This window comes from Sparus aurata, chromosome 19, assembly GCF_900880675.1.
Source record: "Sparus aurata chromosome 19, fSpaAur1.1, whole genome shotgun sequence".
Classification (NCBI taxonomy): Eukaryota; Metazoa; Chordata; class Actinopteri; order Spariformes; family Sparidae; genus Sparus; species Sparus aurata.
In genome coordinates this window covers 16414065-16441943 of record NC_044205.1, presented here as the reverse complement: position 1 = coordinate 16441943, position 27879 = coordinate 16414065, and the positions used below count along the sequence as shown (strand labels likewise).

Below are 27879 nucleotides of genomic sequence, written 5' to 3'. Positions count from 1 at the left end.
TTTTTTTTTTGTAATTTTTCTGAAGACTGCTCCGTAGCAGAGCAAATGTGGTTCCAATGTTTAGTGTCTCTACCTAACTTAAATTAATAAAAGTGATTTAGATTATTAAATGATGTGTCGTTATTACCTGATGGTCAGCATGAGAAACTACAACGGTGTAGCCATAGTATGTAAATGAAGAGAAGGGGGGGGTAATATTCCAAGAAAAGGCTCAGAACGTCTGAGATTTAACTCGTAACTTCACGAGAACTTTAGTAGTTCATAGGTTTTCAGAAATGAGTTCTCTGAGAAGTGTCAGATTTATGAGAGAAAAACCGCAGACGGCACTGCTTCCCCTGAGTGAAGTGGAAGTGATGTGGTTCCTTGACAAAACAAAACAAAAACTATTTTTAGTTGTGTTTCTTGTACATTTGGGTCTTAAATCTCAGAATTTCTGTTTTTCTCTTTTTCCACAAATTTAAGACTTAATCTTTGAGAATATTCAAGAATTTCCCTCATTCATTTCATCTTCTTCTCCTTCTCCCTCTTTTGAATTTTAGCATTTTATTCTCAGATAGTTGTTTCCTTGTAAATTCACTACTTAAATTTGAGAATTTTTTATTATTATTATTATCCCTTTTGTGTGGCTTTATTGATAGGACAGCTTCAGAGATTACAGGATGAGAAACCCGGAGCCGCTGCAGCGAGGACAGGGCCTCTGAACATGGGACGCCCGCTCTACTAACTGAGCTGATGGGTGCCCCAAATCTAGGAAATTCAGAGCATTCTCTCGGAGTATTATATTTAAAAACATGTTTTGTTTTTTATAACTGTGGCCCTGAACGTTGTATTAGAAAACCCCCATCCTGACCTGAAGCATTTCTCACACCCACGCTCTGGCTCGTAAAGATGGTGTCCCCACTCGTACAGCCGCGCTGCCTCGTGTTCGCTACTCTGCATTCTGTGAATCACCGCGGTGAGTGACGGGAAAGAGGATCTTCTGCAATGCTGGTGAGCTTCTTGGACACCGTTTTTCCATTGTCGTGACGTCATCCACCCGGCCCTCTCCTCCTCTTCATGACTACCCTTTTGCCTAGTATCAGTATCACTATCCTCCCACATTGTGCCACACAGTGAGTCAGGTGGCCTTTAGATATACTGGGTGTTGGCTGGAGAGGGCAGGAGCCATGTGCCTTTGTTAGCACTGTATGTACATGATGTTTTTAAAGAAAGGCGGAGAGAGTGACAGCCACACTGTAAATCACTTACAGTTGTGAAAGCAGACAGGTGGTCAACAGATTATTTTCATTTGACTTCATACAGAGTAAAATAACGCAGCGTGAGGGCGTCTTAACATTTAACTCTCGAACTTAACATTTCTACCCGCGCTGACCCTGACCTTTTACTTCTCCAAAGACAAAGACAGAAACTAAGTCAACATTTCCTAATTGGTGTCACATTAAAGATGTCATGAGCTGCGTCTGGACTCACATGCCCAAACTGCTGAGTTGTGTTTGGGCTGTGGTCACCACTGAGTTCACGTCCTCTGGGACTTCAGTGACCCGAGGTGCTGTTTGTACTCTAAAAGTCAGACGTGGCTGTTGTTGAGCTTATGGGAAAAAAAATAAAATAAAAAAGCTTAATGAAAATGCCATTTTTTACACAGTTTTCTTAAGTCTTAAACAAACATCTTTATCCTGAAAAGATTCCCCCCGGACTCTTCCGCGGCCAAGAAATGAAAAACAATACAAAGATTCATATTTCTTCTCCAGAAAACGTCTGCCTGTTTGTCTGCAGGAGGCCCCTAAGCTCTGTGAAACTAATGCCTTGAAATGAATAATGAAATATAATAATAGAACAGTTCCAATAAATTACATGTGAACAAAATAAACTGCTTTCTTTAGTGTCCTCTCCCCTGCAGATCATTTTAGGAATATGGAGGCCATGGAGATCCCCGGCCTCGAGGCTGGAATTTACAAAATCTTGAATCGGTCCCGCAACAAAACAGCCATCTCTTCAGCGCTGTCTGAGATCGCTACCCTTTCTCAGTGAATCAATTCCAGGTCGGTCAATGAAATCGACTAGGTTGTTATCAATACTCATAACACAGAGATTTAAAGATGGTAAACGTCAATTCTGGTGTGTGCCGTGCTACCACAATAAAAGCTTTCCAGGGACTTGTTGGAGCTGTTGAAAAATGCAGGATTCAAAAACCTTAGAGCTTCTCAATCCAAAATGGATTCTGTGAGTTTTTTAAATGATCCTCCGCACGTCTATCAGTGCGATAGCGGACGCTCATCTCTCCGCGGAACGAATCGATTTCCTCGGCGGGTGACGGAGAACAAACGCACCCTCCGGACTCTGCGAGCTCCTCTCCACCCGCCTCGGTGCATTACAGGGAAGCGGCGAGATGTCAGAGCCTCGGCAGCCCACAGCGCTCGTCTGCCGTGACTAATCGGGCCTGGATAAAGTTGCTCTGTGGCAGATTAGTTCTAATATGCGGGAGAGCTGTACTGACAGTTTCGATCCCTCTGTGTACAGAAGCAATCAGCACCAAGCCACTCCAGGACTCGGCTAGAAAAAAAGGTCTTATTTTTTTGTGAAATAGGCCTTTATTTAAGTACACCCAAAAATGTTTTTGGACTCATCCAGGACAGAAAACTATTAGGGTTTTGGCTTGAAGCGTTGTGCGGACATTCGTCAACACCTATAGGATTTCCCCTCACTCTTTTATCCTCCTGATAATACAACTCTAATTTAGAGGACTTCAAGGGGGTCGATGGCACATAATTCAGACGGAAAAATCAATGGCTCTGGCGTTTGCTTTTGCATGGCATGGACAAGCTCCACCGCCCCATTGATTTTATTCTATTTTGGGCGGCAAGGTTCACCTCCCATATTGGCTGGTCAGAGCAAGGCAATTCATCTCGGGCCTAACGCAGCCTGAAGCCGGTGTGCGACTACCTGAACAAGCTCCTGGAATGGAGATCTGCTGCTAATGTGTGTGAACAGCCTTGGCGCTCCTCAATGGCTAGCAGATGTAGCTGCCAGCTGAGTCCATTAGTCAGCGAAGCCGAATTAGACCACCGCTGTCCCGTCCGCTCATTCATCTCGCTAATGGGAGGGAGCATAGAGGGCTTTTTTGGCGTTGCAGAGGTGGTTGAGTTGCACGCAGGAAACGCAAAGGAGAGGTGATGGAACGAGGCGACCCGAGTATGTGATAGATACGGCGCACGCGGTCTATGCGCTGTGCTATCAGCGTCGTGAATTTAAAGATTAAGTGTCTCTGTTTGGGAAACACAAAAGCACATTTCTCCTTCACTAAGTGGTGATGAGGTTGTGCCCACAACAAATTACAGGATGTCATGACAGCAGAAAAGCTGCAGTTACTCATTCGTAAAGCCTGATCAAGGACAACATGAAACAACGTCTTTGTCCTCAGAAAGTTCTTTTCGGCGGCAAAGTTACATATTAAACCAGGAAGGAAACAAGAAGGTTGTTGGATGATGGACAATTTAAAGGCTAAGACCAGTGCAAGCTGCTTTGTGTACTACCAAGCCTCGAGTTTGGCATTGCGGTGTTCTGCATCTTTGTTTTCAGGAGCCAAACGTGACCTTATTTGATCGAGAGGCTGAAGATGTCATAAATCATACCCTGCTTTATCGTCTGAAACAGGACCATAATTTAATGATTGAACATCATGCTGTAGTGACAAACTCTTGAAACCAGCCACTGGTTTACCGAGGCAGTAAATCAAGTGTGAATTAGGGTCATTAGCTCAACAGATTACATGATCAGACTGAAACAAGTGAAGCCGCCCCCTGCTGGCCATCAGAAAGAACGCAGATATGATGGACTTCAGCAGCGGCTTCACTTTATCAGACCTTTAAGCTCTGTTCACTGTTGACCATGTCTGTGGTCTGATGACATTCTAGATTATTCGGATTGTCGCCAGGTCTCGTGAAAAGACCCGATCCTGAAAACAAGCCTTGTCTGCGTAGCAACTGCCTAAACACTGGTACTGTGTGCTATTGTAATTCACACCACATTCACTGTTCCTGCTAGCCTATTGCCCCCAATAACTACACAATATACTCCTATTTCAGTGACATCTGCTCAAAAAAAACTACAATGCCCAGCTGTTTTCTGACATCACCGAGCCTTTATTTCTCATTTTTATAGGGATCAGTGGGATCAGTGAGCCACAGGCAAGGCAGGAAGGTACAAAGTTATGTAAGAGGGACTAATGCATTATTGGTTTTGGTCTTTTCACAGGACTTGTTGACAATAAAAGACGAAAACAAAGAAGATCCCCAGGTTTATCCTTTAAGATAAAGGATACGGCGCTGAGATGAGAAAACTGCAGCAAGCATCTAAATCTTGTTCACAGAGAGTCATCAGATGATTTCTACACTGATACCACACAGTAGATGATGATGTGTTACGAGAGTTGGATTAAGAAACACCACTACAGTTCTTTGTGCACTGTTTGGTTATTGGAGCGCAGCTACCCAATTTGTTGGATTTTCCTCATTGAGTTTTATTACTCGTTAGGACTAATGACTGCAGGATCAAGAGGTGAACTTAAACGACACAATAAAAGCTATTTACGAGGACAGAGGGAAGTCCATTTCTCATTGAGCTGAATAGGTATTTGAGAGGTACGTCTCCAAACTGCCTTTGGATTGAGCGTGAAAGCTTATCCTTGACCTCGGGAATAGTGGTTTTAAAAAGAAAAACAGCAAATCTTAACTCAAGGTCCGCTCACCAGCTCTTTCCTGAGCCAACAAACCTATTGTGTGAACTGAGAGTATCCGCTGCCATACCAGAGTAGTTCTTTCCTCAAGCTGTGAGACTCCTGAATTTAAATCATTTTGTTATTATCAGTAGCAAAAAAAAAAAAAAGGCTACAACATAATTTCATGGTACATGCCTGAAACGGATCCTGAATCTTGAACACTTGCGTTGTGTGAAGACAACTGGGAAAACTTTACCCGCTACTGAAAACTGGTTGATTTGGTTGAAAGCGCTGCAAAAAGCTAGTAATTTGACCTTGATTTAAAGGGCAACTCCACCAATTTTATACATTCACGTGTGTTTACGGGTCTTCGGGTCTACAGTCCTGCTGCTTGTGTGACAACAGTAGTATGAAGTCTTTTGTGGCTCCAGAGGAAGCTGCATGTGATCCGACAAAATGCCTCAGTCTTTAACTGCATTCTGGGTTATTGTAGGCTCAAGAAAGAGAAAATGTTGCGTAAAAAAGGAGATCATTCTGGTCTTGCTGTATCAATTTGGATCAATGTCCATAATGAGACCAACAGTGTTATAGGAGGCCAATGCTAGATGCCTACATTACCCACAATGCAACAGCCACAGAGCAACATCACCACAGCTTCCCCTCGATCCACACAAGGCCTTTGTCACATATGCAGCATTACTCCTGAAGACCTGTAAACACATGTTAAATGTGTAAAATCGGTGGCATAGCCCTTTAAGATTCCCTTTGGAGTGTTCAACAGCTGGTGTGGACAGCCTGTTTATTCTTTAACACTACATGCGTTGGTTGTCGACACCCCTTTTCTCACTTCCACAGACTTGCATGTATTTTCCATTCCATCTCATGCCCACAGAAAATGTACTAAAAAAACATTGATTTAATTAAGAAACAGTGCAAATCTCAGTTGTGTAAGGCGGGTTCACACCTGCACGGACGAGAAAATAAAGACACCAGGAAACAGGTTTTTTTTCCACATGAACTGAGGTGTTTTTACTGCATTTCAGTAACAGAAACAGCCTTTATTACACTTTGCACTCACAGCGAAGAAGAAACAAATCCTCCATGTCAGTGAACAAAGTGATTCCAAGAGGCCTTCGGGGTGGAGGGAGCCCGCGGCCTGGACGCAGGCTCTCTCCGCTCAAAAAAAGATGCACTCCAGAATGCAGGCATTAAAAGCACCCAGTTGATGCCTTGGCGGGTCAATACAACACACACAATGGGTGTAGATGTGATCGACAAAACTGTGGGGAGGGGGGGAGGGGGAGAAGAGAGAGAGGGGGACGATCCACTGACACAAAATCACTGGAATGGAGAGAAGGACATGCAGTCACGTCCGTACAAAAACTCTCTGGAGTTTGGACTTAAAACTTTACTGGCATCAGAGAATGTGCGCAAAAAACCATAGCTAGCCACTGTCAGCGCAACTGGCCTGTTTTTTTTCTTTCTTATTTAGATAAAAAGTACATCTGTCGGTGGCCCCTATTGCCTTCGCTGTTTGTCAGGTGATGCTCCAGTGATGCTATGCCAGTGTGGGGTCATGTTAAACGGGAAAAGTTAGACCCTTCAGGAAGTAAAAGGTTAGTCCAACCTTCCCCTCCTGGGTGGTCGACACTTCTACTGATTACTGCTAACACCAGTTTTGTCCTTTTTGTCCACATGAAAAAAAACTTTTCCGTGTTATTTTTCGGAATATGATACTCTTGCAAGTCATACACATCCATATAGATAGATGAACTCTTTTTTTTTTTTTATGTCAGCATACAAGGTAAGCTGGGTGACTATATATGAAGACAACAACTACAACTTTCACAGCACTGGCATTGGTTAATTTTAAATACAGTACTCAAGCATTGTTAGATTCATAAAATAACAAAAGAAAACAAAAGGAAAAAAAAAAAAAAAAAAAAAAAAAACAGAAACATAATACCCCCGAAAAAATAAGCTACTGTACGCAAGTTGGTTTCTCCCCTAAAATGTTTCTTTTGTATTTCAATGGCATGATGTACATATTTGATTTAACCATACCAACAGACATTGATCCAAAGGGAAAGTTGTCTATGCAGTGTATCACTTTGGATTTCCCTTGATTTTTCATACAGTACCATGCATTCATCTCATTAGTTTGTATTTTATGTATTTATTCATTTTCTTTTTTTCTTTTACGACTAAATTTTGACTGAAATCATCAATAAATGTGTTAGGATAGCGTTGTCTTCACATAGACTCAGGTAATGGTGTTTTAGTCGGTCATATCTCGGTGCACATCCACCCTATTGCATGTTGACAGGTTTTGCAGGATACAGTGGCAATCGTGGGTGGGTGGGAGGGGCGGCGGGGTGGGGTTGTGGGTAGTGGGGACACTGTGGGTTGTAGGTTATGGGAGATCAGGGTGAAGGGGGTGTGGTTGGTCGGGTTTGTGTACGCCGAAGGAGGGAGGGGGTTCGGGGTTGTCAGCTCCTAGACGACAGCCTTTGAATCCTTGCAGACCTGAGTGGTGGTGCCTGAGTTAGTCTGTTTAATGTCCATCCTCCCTCCCACATGGTTCACTGGTCTGTAAAGACAAATACAAGTGTGTTAAGGCAGAGATTTTGTCCAAGGACTAGCGCAATCAGTCCTACATGTCTGTAATTTGTCCTACTTTTTTTCCCCCTCAGAAAGATACCGGGATTCACTTTCAGTAATTCCTTCAAAATAAGATAAGTGATTCTCGTAAAAGAAAAGTCTTCTGGAGAAAATGAAAGTGCTGCCACTCTCGACACTTAACAAGTCCTTGACCTCAATCTGTTTCACACTGTGGCTCCTGTTTTGTTTTTTTTATCAGAATCGAGCAAGAGCGAGAGGTTCATGTGTGGGGGTACAGCCAGAAGAAATACAGCTGATTTGACGGAAAAGGGTGTAAAATCCAATCATCTTAAAGGGGCACTATGTCGTTTTGGAGAAGAAATTCAAACTCAGCGTTTCAATCTTTACAATATTAATGAGGTCATAATACAAACTCAGAAATATTTATTGTTTCTATAAGTGAACAAACAAGCTGTTCTCAGAGGAAAATAAGTTCCCCAGAACACTGTTTGAGGCTAGAAAGATGGCAGGGTCCGCCAAATATAAACGCAAGTAAAACATGAAATTGTGTGGTCCTCTTAGGTCAGTTTGTTTATTCAATTTATTCCGTGAGGTAAACGAAGAGAGTTTGTTTTTAGTTTAAAACTACATAGTGTACCTTTAACCCTGATGACCAAAAATGCATTAACGGCCAAGTATGGGTGAGTTAATCAGTTCTCGAGAAGCAGAGGGGAGGGACTGCAGCGAGCAATGAGTGATTAACTACTCAGGTGAAAGTGCAATTGCTGCCATATTTGCCCCTCTCTTCGGATAGTGACGTAAATTAAGCTAGGGTTGTCGTTCCTCTCTTTGTTCCTTTACTCTCTCTCTCTCTCTAAAGGAGAAATAAAACAGCCCTTCATAAACTTTATTTATTTTTTTTTCCCAGGGCACACCTACTATGAAAATACTCAAGAAATGCTTGATTTCCTCTCTGGTTTCCACGACCCCCCCCCGGTGTTCTGACTTTCCTACTTTATTCTCCGCTGTCATCCTTCCTCCTTCCTTTCCTCCCTTCCTCGTCGTGGAGGAGGAGACCGATCCTAGGTGCTGATAGCCATCATGCAAAGTGTGGAGCACTGACAGGAGGCTAGTGCATGTAAATACATACGCCTACTGTTGCTTTCCTTACGGAGGGAAAAATGTCGAGCGGAAATGTTGGGACGTGTGTGTGTGGGTGGGATGGGAGCTGATGATGGGGCTCGCCTGCAGCGCTGAGGATTTGCAATAAGCCAGATTGGCACACGCACATCTGGCTCCTCGCTAGACAAGCATCTGTCCGCCCCGATCGGCCGATTGGTTGCACATCCACAAGCGAGCGAGTGCGCAACGTGTGAGGTTGGCGTGATCGCTTCCTACCGTACCTTGATGGGGCCATCCACCGGGTCCAGTCCCTGCTCCGACAGCTGTTTCAAGGCACTTAGAGCAGCCTGAGAAGAGAGGGAACAACAGATGGTCGAGTGAGGGAGAGAGATTGGGTGGGAGGAGAGTGAGTGTCACCCTTCAGCTGCTTTTCAAATAACACTTACTCTGGGAAACCTGATGCCAGCAGGACACTTTCCTTTCACTCTCTGTTGTCTTTGGCTCCTCTCCGCTCACTGTTTATCTAAAGTTATTGGGTTAACATTTCCACTTTATGTTTTGGCTGCCCTGCATTTTCCTAAGTCAATCAGAGAGCGACATCTGTATTCTCAGTGACCACAGCTAAACAAATAGCAGCACGTCTGAAATACCCGTGAATCATAAGCGTAACTCAACACGGAGCTCATCTTCATAGCGCAAAACCCACATTAAATGACCGTAAGTGAAAATAAACGCCCGTGCACGAAACATTTGTATTGTTAATTGTGTAATGACTTCATTATGCTCGATTTGTGGTTGGGAAAAGAGGCTTCAAATGAAAAATGACACTATGAAGGAAATGGTTTCAAATCACAACCAGCCATGTGTGGCAATGTAATGCCCCGTCATTAAAAAAACTAAATCCCGTCCATTATTCCTTGAATTCACACTACTCAGCTTCAGTAATTCTCCGAAGCCTTGTGCCAAGCCTCTATCAAAAGTGCCATGATGTCATTTCCTTCCCGCTCATCGCCTGCCCGTCTGCGCCAGCTACAGGCGCTGCCGGTGATGTGAGGAGGGTCCAGCCTGCTATCATAATAAAAGCAACATGTGAGGGAAAACGAGAGGCGTAGTGTAGACTGACGCGCGCTATGTAAAGTAGGACCGGCCCCGACATTTGTGTTATTGCACGGCAAGTGTGACAACAGCCACTGAGCTGAACCGGTGCTACCAAACAATTAATGTCACAAACAGAAACCACTTGTGGACCACTACAAGGAAAGAGCTGTGTGAAGCCTGTTTCCACAAAACACTTTGAGTATAATAACTCTGAAACCAACATGTAACCTGTACCAACATGTGGGTAAACCCAAAAATATGTGTCGCTTTTCCACCACAGACGGTTGTCTCAAATGTAGGCAGGGTTGTTTTCTCAGCAGAGGGTTAACCAGACAGAATGGCGTGTTCCTGCTGCCACCATCCACAACTTTTCCTAATGTGGAATGAAATAAACTGAAGTGGAAAACTGGACTTAAAGGAACAGTTCACTCCACAATATGAAAAACATATTTTTCCTCTTGCCTGCAGTGCCAAGTTTCAAAATATCAGCCGTAGAGATGCCTGTCTTCTCTTGAACATAATCAAACTAGACGGCCCTCTGCATTTGGTGCTCAAAGTGCAAAGTCTCTTTCCAGAAATCCTGACCTGATAACAGGATAATCCTCAGACCTTGTTTTGAGCAGTTTCATGTAGGAGCTATTTTCTCTCTAGCGAACTGCACCTACCAACCGAATCACAGAGCAGAAGGAAGCGTACATCTACTCAGGAATGAGCGATATGCATTTCTGATTGTGGGGTGAACTGTCTCTGTGAGCACCAAGGTTAACTTGTCAATCCGATCTTAACCACGTCCGTGGGTCGGTCCTGAGACAGATCCTTCTACCCTCCTATAGATCGGCTCCAGATATGTTTGCCCTCTGTCCCTCCCTCTCTTTCTCTCATCATAACTCTACAGTATTCTCATTCAATCTTTGAGCAGCTCTGTCTTTTATTGTGTTTTCATGTCTAACAAGCATTCAATTGTCCTCCAAAAGCACCGCCAACTGTTTTAACCATGTAATTATATTTGTTCTGTCAAAGTGGGTGTTAATGTCTTTCTGATGCTTGACGATTTCTCATGGAAACATTTCAGTTGCTTGAGACTAGATTGATTTGTATCTAAGTATGATCAACTATGAATCAATATCCAGAAATGTTAACTAACTCTGTAGTGAATTATCTTGAACTCGTAAACGCACTCCATCATCATTGCAGCGGTGTCTGATTAAGTTCTAATTTGATTTGGATGAAGATTTGTATAAAGTAGAGCACTGGCTCACACATTCTGATACTGAGGATGTTGAATCCACCTTTCCGAATCATGCTGTGAGGTCTACTTATATAAGAAGTATGAATACTACTTATTATAAAGTAGACATTACCTTTAAAAAAAACAAAAAAAACAAAACCATCTATCATTAAAATAAGGAATTACATCACCACCCACAGTCCCACTTTATTTTTTTACGCACATCTGGTACTACAGTGGTCAGAATCAGCCTGGATCCTTCACACTCCATCACCGGTTAATCAGAGGCGAGATAAGGAATCCGTAGCTCTGCTCAGTAGATGAGTGAGATGTGACGACTGGCTGAGTTTTCCCCATTATGGAGCCCACCTACATCAATCTGCGCTTTATTCTTATTAGTTATATCAGCTAAGCGGTGCCAACGAATTAAACTCTCCTCATGAGAGAATCTGAATGGGAGACATTTTCCTGATACTTGCAGACACACAGACAGAGACGTCTCCGGGTGAATAACGATCTGTATTTAAGCTCGCGCGCGCCGAGGGGAAACATTCATCACGGTTTAAACCTGAGAAAATATAAATCCCACCGCATGGTGTATCAATGTGTCTGTATGGAATGCAATATATAGAGAAGGATGTTACACACTATTATCTGAGTGCTTGCGCCCGAAAATAATTTTCAAAGCGTTTAACTTGAGATTATGAGTAACATAAACCAGGAATCATAATTTATGACCGACAGGTGCAAGGGTCAAAATCTGGTTTGTATCCATCAAATTCAGAGAAAAAACAACTAACGCTTACAGGTACTGAAAAATCTGCAACAATATAGTAGGACTGGTTTGAAGAATTGATACTCGGGTTATTACTTAAGCCTTTCTCCAGAGACTCAGAAATCAACCGGAGCCCCTCTAAGTCTGTAACAGACAATTTATGGTGCAGTGTGTTTTTTTTTCTCTGTGAAGATCTGACAGCCAATGAGATTTAGGGCTTGAATATACTTGCAGAGATTTAAGGTGACAACCCTGTAGAACATGACAGCTGAAGGAATGTTTTCACAATTACACTGTTAATAAGCGTAAATCACGGGGGACTCTGCATACAACCGTTATCATATAAATATATGCAGTACCGTCATGCCTCCTCACAATCGCCAGGGCTGTCCACACATACTGAAGCGGAAAAAAAGTAATTAAGATAAGATGGGGACCTAACGCGGCCTGATTAATCTCGGACACATGATTAGGTCACACCTGATGAACAACAGCGACTGGATCTCCATTTTCTCCAGCGACCAATAAATTGTAATCACAACCAACTTCCCCATGATTGCCTCTTGTTTGTTGTACTTCATTGGTTTGGGACTTTTCTCTCCCTGAGTAAATAGCCAGAGCCCATCTGTTGGAGGGTATGGGGGGGTAGGTGACTAGAGATAAACAGCCATAAATCAGAGGCTTGACGGTGGCAGCGCTGATATACGACAGGCAGGCATGAGGGCCGTGGCAGCCAGTCACTGGGCCCAGCAGCTCAGCGAAAGAAATAGAGCCTAAGACAAATACTGGGCCTATCTGTGGGAATGGCAGCCAGTGAAATCATTATTTTTCTAATGAGATAAGTTGGCCACCATTAGGAGGCAACCGCTGCACTGATGCATCAACACCAGGAGAGTATGTTTAGTCTGAGGCCGTGACACGCAAGGTGGAGGTGTTCCATCTCTGTCATGGAACAAAGAGAGAGTAAGAGGTGGGTGAGGAGACAATGTGCAGAGAGGATGTAGAGTGATTAACAAATGGGAGACCTGTTGGTGGAGGCTTTGGGAACTGATGGTTAAAACGGAAAGAAATGGTTAAACGGCCACTGAGAGCTCTAACACCTCTCCGGGTCGAACTAGTTTGTTCTTTGTTATAGCCGAACAGCCACACTCGAAGGTCGGTATCTTCCATGCACTCAGCAGAGTGCTGTTTGGAGTGGGTTTTTGACGTTAAAGGAAATTGTCAACAGAGCCCACTGAGTGCTGGAAGAGTGAGTGCAAGGGGGTTTCTCCAGCCATTCGACCATCGACAAGCAGATCTGATGGAGGGAAAAAAAACAGCACCTCATTCACTTCAATGAGACCACTGCCTTGACACAGCAGGGGCACTGATGCAGGGGGTTCCAACAACAAAATGCAGGGTTGTTTGGCAAAAAGGGTTACCTGGGAGCGCTAATATGTACAAGCGAACATTCAAGGTAGAATAGCATGAAATAAGAGCAGCATTATGCAGCCGTTACCTGGCAATCACAAAGACATATCAAATAAGTATTCACTGTTAAAACTTTCCAGGGTTATAAATCACCTCTCTGATAACATTTCAAACTCAAAGCAGATTTCCTGGATCATCTTTCATCTTCACAGACGAACTTTTGACGGTACGCCCATACCACCGCAGATCCTTGAATTTGCTACGGAACAAATCACCCTCATCACTACGTTCTTCACCTATCCTGTCCTCGCCCCAACTTCTGATAACAAACCAGCACTCACCATCAATCCCAGACCAGGGAGCCAATTTGAAGCACCCCACAGTCACTTCACACATGGGCTCATTCATCTATCTACCTAGCTGTCCCTAGTTCAAAGGCTTGGACAAACAGCGGTCGAATGTGACGACGTCTGAGGAGGATCGGCGACCGTGGCCGAGCTCCTGATGTGGAGTGACAAGGGCGGCTCATTTTTCTGGGCCTGCTGCGATCTTAATGGCTTCTCCGACAGAGCCTTCGCTTCCATCAGCGGCTAAGCTAAACAAAGGCTCAGTCCCACAGGATTCCCTGGCATCAGCCTGATGGATCTCATGGATCGCTTGATCACACCGACCCTGACAAATCAGACCCCTGTGTCAGCTCTCATTGCTGGACTACTTGGTTCTTGGGAAGAAATTAAGACATTTTGGGGAATGGGATGCTGGCAGTGAAGAAAAGGTGTAAAAAGAACAAAGGGAAAGAGACAGCAGAGGGTAAAAAGAGAAAAATAAATGTTTGGTGGGAAAGAACCAGAGAGAAGGGAGGCTTCAATCATTCGATCTCCATTGCTTCACCCTCTGGCCTTTAGCAGCCATCAAAGACCTCAGGGAGGTCCTAATGAGGTGAAGACCACCAGCACATCATTCAGTCTCACATACTTGCATCTCCTTCTCTCCTCCTACTCTGTATCTTCAGAGTAGAAGAAGAAGAAAGGGAAACATTAGCCTAGTTTGCATGTTCTCTTGGCTTTATCAGATCAGTTGCTGTCTCAGCTCTGCTGGAGGCCTGATGAAAGCACAGACACCGGCTTAAGATTTAACCCAATGACCCAGTCTCAGTCATACAGTGTGGTATATTTCCCTATGCACCAAGCAGATCCAGGCTCCCAGGGCTTTCTCTGTACTGTCCAGCTGGACTACTCAAGCAGTTCTCTTATCTTAAGTCCAGGCCAGGAGCATCAGTAGCAGCCTTCCCTCTTTGATCCTGCGCCTTTGTCATGTGTTTGGATGTCCACATTATCCAAAGAAGCAACAAGGCAGCAGAAAGGGAACGATTGGTTTCTTCCTTGGAAACATTCTTAGTGTGGTCTTTGGCTGGACAAGAAACCTACCCTCAACAACAGGTGCACTAAGCAGATGCATGTGGGCATGTACACAAAAATAAAACAAAAAATAGTCAGAGTTGGACATTAACTTGTGAAGGCTCAGTGGTTTGGGGTTATGTAGTGTCAGGCAGTCCTACTTGTTGGATGGACAACTTCACGTTTTTTGTTGCTGCTGTGAATATTTAATAGCATGAGTCTTTTATTATGGCAAGGAAACGGAACATTGCATAATTTATGGAAACAATATTAGGCAAGACACACTTCCCCACAGCCAAGCACCACTCCACCACTGATATATACAAACCACAGCACTGTTTCACTACCACATCCATAAGCGTTTCCTCATAGAACTTGAGACAACGCTGGCTGGGGCGGATGGGCCGTAACCTGAACTACTTGCTTTTGTTTGCTCAATTGTACAATCACCATCCACCCTCTTATTCAGTAATAACACACTTGCTGTCAGACCTTAGTAATGCTAGAAATAGTTTTATCGTAAGAAAAGAATTAATGTTGGGTGGCTGATTCTTAGCTGCTGCGAGGCAGGAGGGCGGGGGACTCAGAACATGAAGGGGATGCAGGACGGCTGCAGATGAGGATGATCTAAGGGACTTCCACTAGACTAAACAATGACCAGAGTAGATTTCAAACAGGGTGTTTTACAGGGAGGACCTGGGAAGTTGGAAAAATGAGTGCTCTGTTGTCAGAGATGTTCTGAAGCTGGATATATTGTTCTGGAGAGGGCTTGTTCTGTTTTCAAAAGGCCACATAAAACCTTGACAGCGCTCCCTCTTTTTTACACTCACTCCCCAAAGCACAAAGAAATATGAGATACTAGGGAGGAGAACACCCCAGCCGTCTTTTTGTCCTGTGTTAACCCTGTTGTCACTGCCGTGCCATCACGTCCCATCTTTCTCTGATGTTCATGAAATTCTTTTAATCGTTATCTATTGCAGATTCTTTTCTCTACCTTTTTCCCTTCTGTCGTCTACGCTCGAGCTTCTTCTCATCCCTTGGCTTTCGTTTCCTCCAAATTCTTTCTTTTCCTTCTACCCACATCAAGACGCTGGACAGGGATCACTAGAACATTCCCGGATAGCTCGTGGAGAACACCTGTGTGTGCATGAGTGCTGGCAGTCTATTTGTCCATTTGTTAATGCGGTGCGATATGTACATGGATTCTTGAGTAACTACAGAGAAAATGTATTCAGATCCTCTTACTAAATCTCTTCTTCACTCCCTCTCCAGATTTCACATCCTCTCCCACATCAGAGGGATTGATAAAAGAGGCAGTGTGTGCCTGGCAGTGGCCTAGATGTAGCCTGACTTGACGTTAATTCCTTTGAAATAACACTTCATATGTACCACCCCGCTTCTTCTGAAACAGAGTAGCAACTGTGAATGTTGCACAGCTGAAAAAACTTATCTTTGATGACATGTATTTGATTTCTGCATACTTCTCAGCCATGTGTGCACACGGCCACATTTTGGTGATCAGAACTCCTACAGTGGATAGGGTGTGCATTCCCTTGTGTGTATCCCAGGCCTGAGATGAGCACTGGAGGCTGGCTTGGCGGGTAACAGCCATGGGGCTCCCCAGGGGAGCAAGCCTTCGCTGACATGGGAAGCCATAAATAAGGGCCCAGGGCGCAGCGCCATGTCATGCGTCATTTGGACCGGAGAGGCCTGCTTTATTCCCTCCCATCACTGAGCTGCTGAGGATGGCACCTCCTAGGGCGTAATACAAAACATATGGGCAAAGGGCGAGGGGCAGAAGCACCTCAGCATACCATACTCCTGCCTTGTCAGCAAAGCTTCTCGGAGGAAAAGCAGATACAGCTGAAGAAAGCCTCTATGCTAACACTGTGCTAGCATGCCACTATTAAACTTTTATCAAGAAGCAGTAAGCTTTTACTGAGCTCGATTATTTCTGATGTCATTACAGCACATTAAAACAATAAGATAACAGCAAAAAAACACTGACCAAGTTTCACACTCTTTAGTTTCTGTAACAACTATACAACCAATACATAGAATTTGGTTTGTTACACCCGATGCCACATCATAATGTAGCTGTAAGTAGAGTGTATATTTAGTGTATTTGTCATGAACTTTAACTCCTATGATGCATCATTTGTTGTATAATCAGTCACTTGGGCGTAACAATGACAAAAAAGCTGTTATATATATATCCCTATGGGTATTGCAGAGTTGGTAATTTCCTGGGAAACGCTTTAAAAATGTTGATGGCTCATCCTACACTCAGATGCTAAATTAGTGTCCAATAAATGCATTCTTAAATTTTATGTCGCTGCTATGAATGTATAAAAAGAAGGATGGGGAACATCTAGAACTACATTCACATATTTAGGTGTAACCGGATCATATTTTATGGAGAAAAAGTTATACTACCAAGGGGAGTGTCCTGATAGACAGATACCAGTAGCTTTGTTGCTTATGTAAATGCTAACCTAACTGCTGCTAAATGTAGCTGCCATAAGGTAGTAGGTTAAGTTAGCCATGTAACTATGTGAAGTAAGCGGTCCTTGGTCCTGACCCAGACCCAGAGTACCAGGAGCCAAATCCAGCAAGAAAGCCAGCAGTCCCCGACTGTACTGTATTATCTGTCGTCACACTCACCCCTGTCCTTCTTGGAGGCTGTGTTGTGGGGTCTAATGCAAATGGTGCTAAACTAGACATTTCATGGGAACCTAAATAATAAAAGTAATAGTTGTGTTCATACATGGTGATGTTTTAAGTACCTTTTAAGAGTATATATGTAAAGTTGTATGTAAAGTTTTCAACCCGCATGTAAATGTGCAGAAACAGCTATATAACACTGTGACACTATAGAATTATTATAAGCCATTTTGTACATCTGTTGAAATTGCCTGAAATTTACAATAGAATTAAAATGTAAATCACAACACAATAAATACTTAAGAATTAACGTCTAATTTTTATTTTTTGGTAGAGATTGGAACCATTGAGCTCCAGTGTTTTGCAGCTTTATCTGTGAATGCAGTACTTTGCCTTGACACCATAAAGCAATCTAGGTCAAGAGTGGTTGGAGCAGCAGATGACGCATTCTTTGACCAAGAAGTGTGTATGACACTTTCCCTTTTCATCCGTAGTGTAGACAATGAGACATTTTCATTGAGAAAGGAATCTACCGCCCACAGGAAGCTACGCAGGGGAACCCATGTTTGTCTATACGCCGTACTTCTAACTTATTCCAAGGTTGCTGGTGAATCAGTGGCTAAATACAGAATGAGATGAGATATAGGGCATGAAGAATGCATTAGTGATGGGACTACAGCCTGTGAAGATATTGGGTAAGAAGAGAAAAACAGCCTCAAGGCCAGTGACTCACCAACATGACCACTGACTAAGCTGAAATATTCAGGAAAAAAAAGAGAGGCCCTTGAATTCTCATGGACCCCATGCACAGGAGCAACCTTACTGATGAGACACAGTCTGGATGAACTATTCTTTATGACTCATCCAAATGAACCACAGTCATTTCATTCACAATTTAGACTTCGCGTGTATAGATGACATTAACAGAAAATAATGTTGCTTCATCACCAATAGTAACTCATCCAAAGGATCAAATATGCGTAACATGGGGAAGTCGAGAAGATCATCGAATATCCTCCTGAAGATTCACCTTCTGGGCTCTTAATAAAGTCATGGTGGAAGATTTGGGAAATACCCTCCTGGCCGTCTTGTATGGCTCATGTCTGTTTCGCTCAGGTTTCGCCGGTGACTCCGCAGCAGTGTTACATCACCTCATCTCCACCTGCAAAGATCCAACTTTCTATGCCGAAGGGAGAAGCTTCTATGATCACGAACAATCGGACTCAAATTGCCCAGGGGATGTATAAAAAGCTGTGGGAAGAAAAGCCAGCCTTCAGGCACTCGCGCTCTTATCGCCAAGAGATAGTGATCGGTCTCGAGGGAGGTCCCGTTTCTCTCTTTTCTGCTTCCTAATCTCCCTTTCCTCTCCACTTTTCTCTTTATGTCAAAGATCGACCACATGATCCTCTCAACTGCTCTTTTCCTGCCAATTTTCATTGTCCTGGATTCAAAATGACAAAATCTCTGCTTGCTTGGTGATGAAGTGCACAGCCCAGTTAAAGTGGGCAGTGGTACAAGCAGAGCCTGGGTGGGGATGCAAATGTGATGGCTGTTGTTGTTGCCTGGCTGCTACACAACCAGAAGAAAATAGACCAAGTCAATGCGTAGCTAGGAAGGGCAGCCCACACCAGAGGTAGGATCCAAGGTCTTTATAACTTTCACCCATTTGCATAGATAGTGAATTTAGTAAAGATACTGCAGTGGGCCATATCAATTGCTGGTGAGGATATCAGCCTGGATGTCAAAGACCATTGCTGGCCGTTATCAGCCCTTCTGTTAAAATTGGAATCCAATTATTTCTGCATCGTTGGGCAAGGGATGGAAGCTAAAATACAGTCAATTAGCAGATAGGTCCAATGAGTCATCAAAGCAGCAACTTTACAGAGAAGTTATTAAAACCCCCTATTACGTCAGACTGAAAACAGCTGCTTGTTGCCTTGAGCTCAGAACCTCAGTATGTGATCAGGCCTGGGGTTTGCTTAGAACAATGCAGTTTGTACAAAACGCAGCTTGAACGCGACTGAAGGAAAGTCTTACCTGTGCTGAACAGGAATACTTGATTCTATAGCGAGAGATGCGATGATGGGTGATACATTAATGGCGCAAAATACATTGGTCTCTCGTCAAAGGCATTAATCACATTGCAAATGTTTCGTGCTCAGAAAAATGTTACGGAAGCTTTTGTGTGAAGAATGCTTTTGATGGCTAGGTACTCTGTCAGACAGGTATGGGGAATGGGGTTTAAGACACTGTTCTGTGATTCAATAAGCACTTTGTTTGAAGTGTACTGACCCCTTTAGGCTAACAAAAAAGAGTGACATGATTTACAAGAGACTTACAGGTGTGGAAAGTCAAAAAACAAGATCTTGGGGATGTAGCATAGGAAAGGGTTAAGATGAATTGTGAAGGGAGAGGGGCTAAGTGTCTCACTGTGACAGCCGCCAGCTGCATGCAATAATCCCAGACTCTCCGTCACGAGCCCTTTATATTTTCTTGTCAGACACGGCGGTGTGTAAGAGAGAGTGGATGTCTGGTGGACGAGGACATCCGGTAACAAGAGAGGACGCGCAGTCAGACGGCGTTTTACACCTTCTTCCTCTTGTCTCTTCCTCCTTGTAGCTCCCTCAGCTCCTTTCTGCGTTGACTTTTAATCACCTCGTACACATGAGGGATACGCCTGTAAAACCTGTTGCAGTGTTTTATAATTTGCTATGGATCCCCACAAGGCCTGTGACTGTTTCTCATTACCCAGCATGCTCGCTGGGCCTATAAGACATGGATGGATATTTTGTCTTGGACCTAAATCCCAAGAAAAGCTGACTGGGGCTGCAGCTCAGTGTGTGATTGGAGTCGATTGAGACCCATCATACCTGGGGGAGCCCCTGAAGTGTTATGAAAACCATACTATGTTTCTATGGCAACTGGCAGTGTGTATCACAGTCAGATTATGTATAAGACATGTTTACTGAAAACAATAAATTCCAGTATGCTTATATCAAGAGGCAGGCCTTACTGGGTATGGCTCCTACAACCAGACTGGTTTTCTGATGAATGGGTCTGGAGGCCAACCTAACTAGCCAAAGATGGAACGCGACGGGGATAAACGTAATGATGCACACTGAAAACATATGTCTTTACAAAAATGTTTGCATAATGCCATTCCCTCAACTAGCTGAAAGGCGGCAGGGCAGGAACCCATCTCAGGAACAAAGCCAACCTGGATTCATTCTGCAAACACAGAATGGCTGACATGATGAGCAAAGATAGATTGTTGAGGCATGCAGAATGAAAGCAGCGTGACAGGATCTTCTCTTAAGGCGTTCTGGCTGCTCATATTGGATTTCAAAGTCACTGTTATGTCACTTAAAGCTTGACACACAGCGACGGAAGTCCATCACAGGGGCTATATGAGCAGAGCTGTATGGATGACAGCAGAAAGGACAATAGTCCGTGGAGCCAAGCTGAAATAAACCCTGCTTTAGACTTGACAGTGTGGTTGTTTGGAGGGGAAGGTGATGGATCTATGTTTCTCATGCTTTAATGTCTCAAGTAAAACCATGCCACCAGCATCCGTAGTGACTAGAGGTGTCAAAATTCTCCAGATCCAATTTGATTTACTACGATTTTAAGGTCACGATTCAAATTTTCAATAAAAAACAATCTCAGCACTGACAGCTATGCTATTGTTTTAATTTTGTATGAGGGGCACTTGAACACACCATGATGTCTCTGTTGTCGCACATATCCTTTGCACATATCCTTTCCTCGAGCATCTCAAACTCCAGCACAGAAAGACAGCAGAGGAGAGAAGCATAGCTAAATCTAAACCAAAGTTAGCACTTGGTCAAATGTGGGCATATTTTTCTCTAGCCAAATACATTTCTCTATTATGGCATAAATAAGGAGCAAAATAAAGTCTAATGGGATTCAAATTAAATGACTGGAACTTATTTTCCAATTTTCCCAGAATACTGTAGCTAGTGTAAATAGTTTAAAGATGCAACAATGTCAATCTCTTCCACTGTACAACCCATTATTTGTCACTGGTGCTGTGATTTTGTCCATTAAAGGAGAGTGAGTACTTAATCCTCTGTGGGTGAGTTTTTACGAGCCACCTCACACATTTTTACAGCATGGCAAACAGACAGTAAACACCAGGAAGGTGCTGCGCTTTAACACGTGATTAAGACACAGCTAATTAGATTGCGGACAGTAAAACTGTGAGAGCGATCGTAAAAGAGGGAGCGGGGATGGGCCTGAGCGAGGGATCAGGTACAACCAGCAGACGTTTAAGTCAAGACACCACAGGCCACTGACAAATGACCAAGCTTGGGTTTCTCATTTCTGCTGCCTTCTCAGCAGTGAAAATGTAAATAGCAGACTTTCTATGGTACAAAAAAAGAAAAGACCCCCCCCACACACATGCCCCCCATGTCCACCATCCATCCATCCCGCCATTCTTCTCCTCCCTCTCCTCCTATGCAGTGGTTGGTCCCATGAAACAGGGGTCAGGGTACTAATGGAGGACCTCATGGCCTTGTGTGCCTCTGGAAACAACCCCCCCATTCCCTGCTCTCTTATAAATCAAGCAGGCTTCATTGAGAGTGGCAGAGTCCTCTGATGTCCCAGCCATGTCTCATTTCAAAGTCCTCCTGAAGGCTCACACGGTTCCACGTTTACTCACTGGGCACAAGGGAGATGTGTATGTGGCGGTGAGACTCAAAAGAGAGAGAGACAGGCAGAGAAAACGGAGCGTAAAAAGAAAGAGAATGAGTGTGGGTTAAGTGAGAAGTAGAGGGGAATTAGGAATAGAGAAGATGTCCCAGAGGAAAAGGGGGCCTCTAAAACAAATGTTTATTTAGTAACTATGCAGCATTAGACCTCTCACTTGAAAGAATGTACAATAAATCACACCGTTTTGGGAAAGTCATTACAGCATCACTCCAACACAATGTGTGTGAGATGAAATGCCTTCCTCTGTTGCACATGTACAGTTTACACAGGACCTATAGAAGTTCATCAAAACATAATTTTCTTTCCACTTGTGGTAAATTGGGGTATACATTATATAGAAGGATAAAAGTCTGTGACATAATGGTGTTCTTTGGTTTCCTTTAGTTTATGCAGCCATGACAAAGCCAGATGACTTACATACGGATTTAAAATTAAGGTTTTCCTGACAAAAAGAATTGCTGTTACGTATACACTACGGTCTTTCTACACATCCTCTGATTGATGCTGAGAGCATCTAATCAAAACCAGTTACATATACAGACACTCCTGAGGCATTGAAAGGAACATGAAGACAATACTTTTCTCTGCAATCAATATAATTGGCACAGACTACCATGGGTAGAATTTCAGGAATCCTAAAATGGAACTTTGAGGGACACCCCGGTTAATTATCATTATTATGTTAAACCACTAACATTCTGGAAATACTGACATTCTTTTTCTTACAAAGAGTTAAGTGACGCCATTCTCACATCTGCACAATAGAAAGCGGAGGTAGCTGCTGCTTAGTTTAGCTTAGCACAAAGAGTGAAAACAGGGAGAAACCGCTAGAGGGTTTCTATAGGCTTATAGGTGCTTGTAGGCTATTTCGAAAAAATCTGCCTACAACCACCTATAAAGCTCATTTATTACATTTTATCTAATTTTTTGTCAAATTTATACTCAAAACAAATATGGGGCATCCTTACATCCTTTAGACCAGGATGGCCCGGGGCCTAGCTGCCTAGCAAGCTCACTTCAGTAGAGAGTACAAAGACATTATAATTTCATCACTGTTTATTATTCTTGTTATGTTGATCATTTCAGTACACTTTTGAATGTTTTCAACTAAAAATCTTACAAACTGAACCTTTATTTCATAAAAAACAAGTGCAAAACGGCAATTAAACATTTTATGGGGGGGGGGGGCATTTGCCAGACTATTTCTTGGCTTAAAGTAGTTTCCAAGCAACCAGCAGAGAGTCCAAGAAGTCCTGGCCAAGAAAGAGTAAAGCACAGTGACTCCCTGTAAAACCGCTGTGTTATTTTACACTTTGCATACTCATATAAAGGCATATAAAATGGTCTAACAATGAAATTCACATCAAAATGTATTAATCAAAACACAAAATCACATTCACGATAAATACTTGCTAAATCAGCAAAACAGTAAAGCTTGTGAGAGCTGTCATAGGCAACAGAAGAGAGCAGGACTGCCTATTCTTCAGCCAGCTAAGACATGCAAAAGAACAATAATAATCAAAAAATTGCAATGCAGCTCCTATTTCACTTGCTGTTGCGATTTCTTCCTCTCACAGTTAGGCAGTGACAGTGTGGTTTGCCTAATCCGCCCTTATCTCCACTGAATGCAAAAGGTTGGGCTGAATTTGCATGTAAAACAGAACACAAGCTGTCACTTGTGACTTTATTTACAGAGGAGATTTGGAAGATCATGAAGATACTGAGATACTGTTATGAGGCAGGCTGACACACACACACACACACGCACACACACACACACACACACACACACACACACACACACACACATACACACACACACACTGTGTGTTTACTTAAACCGCAGGAGTGTGTGACACCTTAGTCGTAACTGGTGTTACCCCCGATGTGGCTGTTGTTTTGAGAGTTTCAAAATGTCTGCTGTTTGAGGCCTGAGAATGCGTTAACATCCAGATGAGAGGAAGGTGGTTGTAGTGGGAGGGAGGTGAGGGGGGTGGGCTCAGACAGACAGAAAAACATTCCGCAGTCGCTACGCTCATCTCCATAACTCAGTACGCAGCCACAGAGCACTGATCCTAACATGGGACATTAACGACCTGACTCCCACCACTGGAAGCGTCGTTACCTGCCAGTGAACAGTAAGGGTCATTTAGGGCCCGATTCATGACTGCCATGAAACAAAGGCTCATCTTTTTGCCTCATGGTAGTCTTGGGGGTTAAATAAATCACTTGCAGTAATTCTGTGTCAGGCAGGAGGAGCCTCGTCTTGTACGGCTACGGACCTGTCAGCGAAATCTGAGTGATGGCCTGTAATTTTAGAAAGATGTACCCTAATCACATTGTGTTTGACTGAAATCAAAAACAACTTTTACAAACAAATAGCCTCTGAAGATCTGGGAGATCTGATTTCAGTAAGTCAGGAAAGCAACAAAAGAGTACAATTACATCTAACAATGCAGGTCATTGTGCAGTGTGTGTGTATATATATGTGTGGTTGTTTTTTATACTTGAGAGGTGCGTCTGCAATTACTGTCAGTGTGTGATTTGCTCATGAAGATTAATTCTTAGAAGTTTTTAACCACAAGGACGTGTGTCACATATCAAGTTAAAGGGCTTTTTAAAACGGAGTTGCACAATAGATGTTGGATGCATTGTGGAACTCTCTAAGGGTGGGACAAGATCCTCTGTTTAATCTACATCCACAAGCAGTGCGTTTACATGCACAGCTTAGTCGGATTACAGCCGTAATTCGACTATGCTGCTCAATCAGACAACTGCAATTGTCCGAGTATACATGCCGGTGAGAAAATCTGATTATTGGCCGGAGCATGTCATACCCCGGTATGATAGGTGGCGCTGTACCCATTTCAACTAGTGGTAACAGAACCACCTCCGGCTGACCTCTTTACGTCACAAGCAACAACAAACTGCCTCGGCATTCAAGAAAGATGGCGTACGAAGAGTGAGACGAAGCTACATCTTTGTACATTTCGTATATGGCGTACATGATAATTACACAAACTAGATGCACAATGGCGCTCTTTCTCACGGTGATTTCAGGGGTAAGACGCTGCCGTCGCCGTCCTTCTACTTCCAGCTCACGGCCCCGGGAAAGAAATCTCACGCCTGCGCAGAACGCAATATCCGATCCGATCTGATAGAACATATACATGCAGGAGTAATGCGACTATCCATCGAATAATCTAGGTGTTTTAATTCGACTATGAGAAATCCGATCCGGTCCGATTTTATTCAGACTAAGGTGTATACACGCATCTTAAAAATCCAATCATAGTCGGACTAACCCAGTAATTTGGTTTTCATGAGTGTCATGTAAACACACTGAAGGTGTTGTAGGGAGCTGCAGACACATATAGGTGAATATTCATTAATGCGCACTTTGATATCTTTGAAGCAAAGGGTGAACCCCTCAAAATACCTCCTTAACATCCCTCTACTGTAGTATAGTTTGTATATTAGGACCATAAAATACAATGGGAGACAGTTAACTAGTTTGCATAATGCTGATTATGAAACACAGGAGACATGTTAACCTTGTGAAAACCTAACTGTGTTAGAAAAGGTGTTTTCTCCACAGGTGACATATCTCACACGTTGTCACTGGGAGAAGGCAACGCAGAGGGAGAAGATTAAATACCGGGCCCTTATCTCTGGGACCTTTTCAGCAAGGCAAACTATCACTCAGTATCAAATGGCATTAAGTTAATGAGCCGGAGATGCTACAAAGAGCGGTAGGTAACGAATTAGCAGCCCAGCTCGCTGATGCCTCCCACGGGGACGATGACTGAAGAGAGGTGCGATTGGTTAAGGGACCTTTATCCACGCCAAATTTGTGTGTGTGGGAAATCACACACAGAGCTTGACAGCACTGAAGGTTGCAAGGCCACTGCCAAAACATCTTACTGCTGTTAGCATGGAGGCGATAATGAATGTAACGCCTTTGGATGCCTTAAGGCAATCACCCTGGTCTGACAGGTCTGAGAAACCAACAGGTCTTGAGGACACTTATTTTGAATGCAACATATAACTAACACCTTTAAAAAAATTCCATTTACTTTCTACAATAACAGAACTGGATTTAAATTATGTTCACAAATTAAAACCAAAACATCTAATGTCTTAATCAAAACTGGCAGGTAGCGTAACACTATTGGTCATGCTCTCCATATATTTGAGCGTCTGACAATTTTACACACCTCCAACTACTAGAAAGTGTCGAGTTACTTTGTAGCACATACTTTACCAACACAGGCCAGCAGCCTGGAGCGCAGATGCAGGCATTTCAGTTTTGTTTTCATAAGGACCGAGCAGAATCCTCTGTTATCATCTAGTCAGCCAGCATTTGTGGGTAAATATTGTTTCATGTGAGAGATGCCTGCTTTCACACATGGCACACATGCAATCTGGCAACCCAAGTGACATGCTTTCTGATGGTATCCTGTACGTCAGTGTTAATTCATGTGACAGGATGTCAGCGGCTTTGTTTCAAATTGTTAATGGTCATTTACCAATATCTTTGAACTGTATTCAATTAAATGTAATATTTTTTGTTAAAAGTAAATAAGGTTCAGAGTATGCGTGTGTTCACTTCACACCATGTCAGCTCTTAATAGACATGCTAATGTTCCAAGGGGCCACTTGGAACTATCAGCACATCCCCTAAGGGGCAAGTTCATGTTTATTCTCTCCCCGTTGGTCACCACAGGCGCAAAAAAGAAAGACAGGTACTTCTAGCTCCAAATTTTCCCAATCCCTGTCCTCATCAATCTCACGTATCCCCATTCAATCAATTTCCCTCTCTCTCTCTCCCTCTCTGAATCGTTTACCCCCTCTTCCTCCTCCTCCATCATTCTTTCACTGCTCCTCTCCTCTCCCGTCACACTCTAATCTCCCGGTCTGAAAGGTGTTTCCTGAGGAGGGCATGCGGGAAGACAGGCGGGAGTGATGGATCGCTCCGTGGATGCTTCACTTTGTCCTCTCTCCAGGGCGGGAACGGATTGGGCTTGGGTATGGGGAGCAGCAGGGGTTGGGTCGGTCTGACGGCAGGAGTGCTGGTCGAGGCGGTGTTGGGGAGGGAAGCAAGGTACAAGCTCCTTTGAAAGGTGGTGTTGAGGGGTAGCAGGGGAGGTGTCTGTGACTGCTCCTCCTCTGGTTCCCTATGATGCGAGCTAATTATAGTGAAGAATGAGGGCTCTACAAACATGTGTCTCCTGCTGCAAACTCTGATCTTTACCATCATATTATATACTCAATTCTTGTTTTTAAATTGATTTCTTTAAAAAAAAAATCCCTGAGGCAGACAGAGCAAGTTAAATGCTTCTGCTCAAACTAGGATTAAAGGTGCAGCATGTAAATTGAGTTCATATTACTCATATCATCAAAATGAATGCTAACTGCTACTTTTTGACGCTAACCTTAGTTAGGTAGTTAGCTAAGTTAGCCATGCTGCTAGTGGTCTGGTCTATGAAAAATGACGGGTCGGGGCAAGCTAGTTAGCATGTCAACACAATACATAGCCATCTTTGACATAATGTCAAAACTCTTACTTCTTCACAACATAATCCCAGTATTTGAGCTTCCCAACCTGAGCTGGATGTAAGAGGATAATGCACGCCATGTGAATGTGGTCTACTGTTATCTTCCGTAGACAATGCGGGGGAACTGTAAATATTTACAGTAATAGCTAGAGGTACATGATCTACAGCTATGACATTAAACTCCCATAATGAGAATAGAATAATAGAATAGAAGCAATTTCGGTGCTTTTACAGCAAGCCATTAAAAGCAACTGGTCCTACAAAGTTAATGAGCTGCACATAATGTTAAAAAAGTTCCAGTTTTTGTAATCTGGACTGTATTGGTTCTTTAATTTCCATTTATGACCTGTTGCCATGTAGCTGAGGAGCTCTTGGGCTGGATCAGCTCACTGGAGCACCAGATGAACGCCCCTACAGGCCAGAGTTTTGGATCATTACACTCAGCTGTGACTCAACATTAGCCAAATATTTATAATGTCCTTTCGAGCATTTGGCAAGTTATGTCCTGACCCAAATATTCCGGTCTTCAGTGTACTCAGAAAAGTCTACTCCACATTCACCGACAACCTTCAGGC

General features: G+C 43.4%; 1 protein-coding gene across 2 annotated transcripts in view; it reads right to left on the bottom strand.

The window, feature by feature from the left end:
- Window positions 1-5718: 5718 nt before the first annotated feature.
- The window catches only part of stau2 (staufen double-stranded RNA binding protein 2), a 90060-nt gene continuing 67899 nt past the window's right edge, over window positions 5719-27879 (bottom strand). For both annotated transcript variants that reach the window (XM_030399026.1, XM_030399027.1), the window contains exons 14-15: window positions 8722-8787; window positions 5719-7307 (exon numbers count right to left, since the gene is read on the bottom strand). In XM_030399026.1, coding sequence (XP_030254886.1) covers window positions 7272-7307; window positions 8722-8787 — 102 coding nt within the window. In that variant the 3' untranslated portion in view covers window positions 5719-7271. The remainder of the gene's footprint in view (window positions 7308-8721; window positions 8788-27879) is intronic.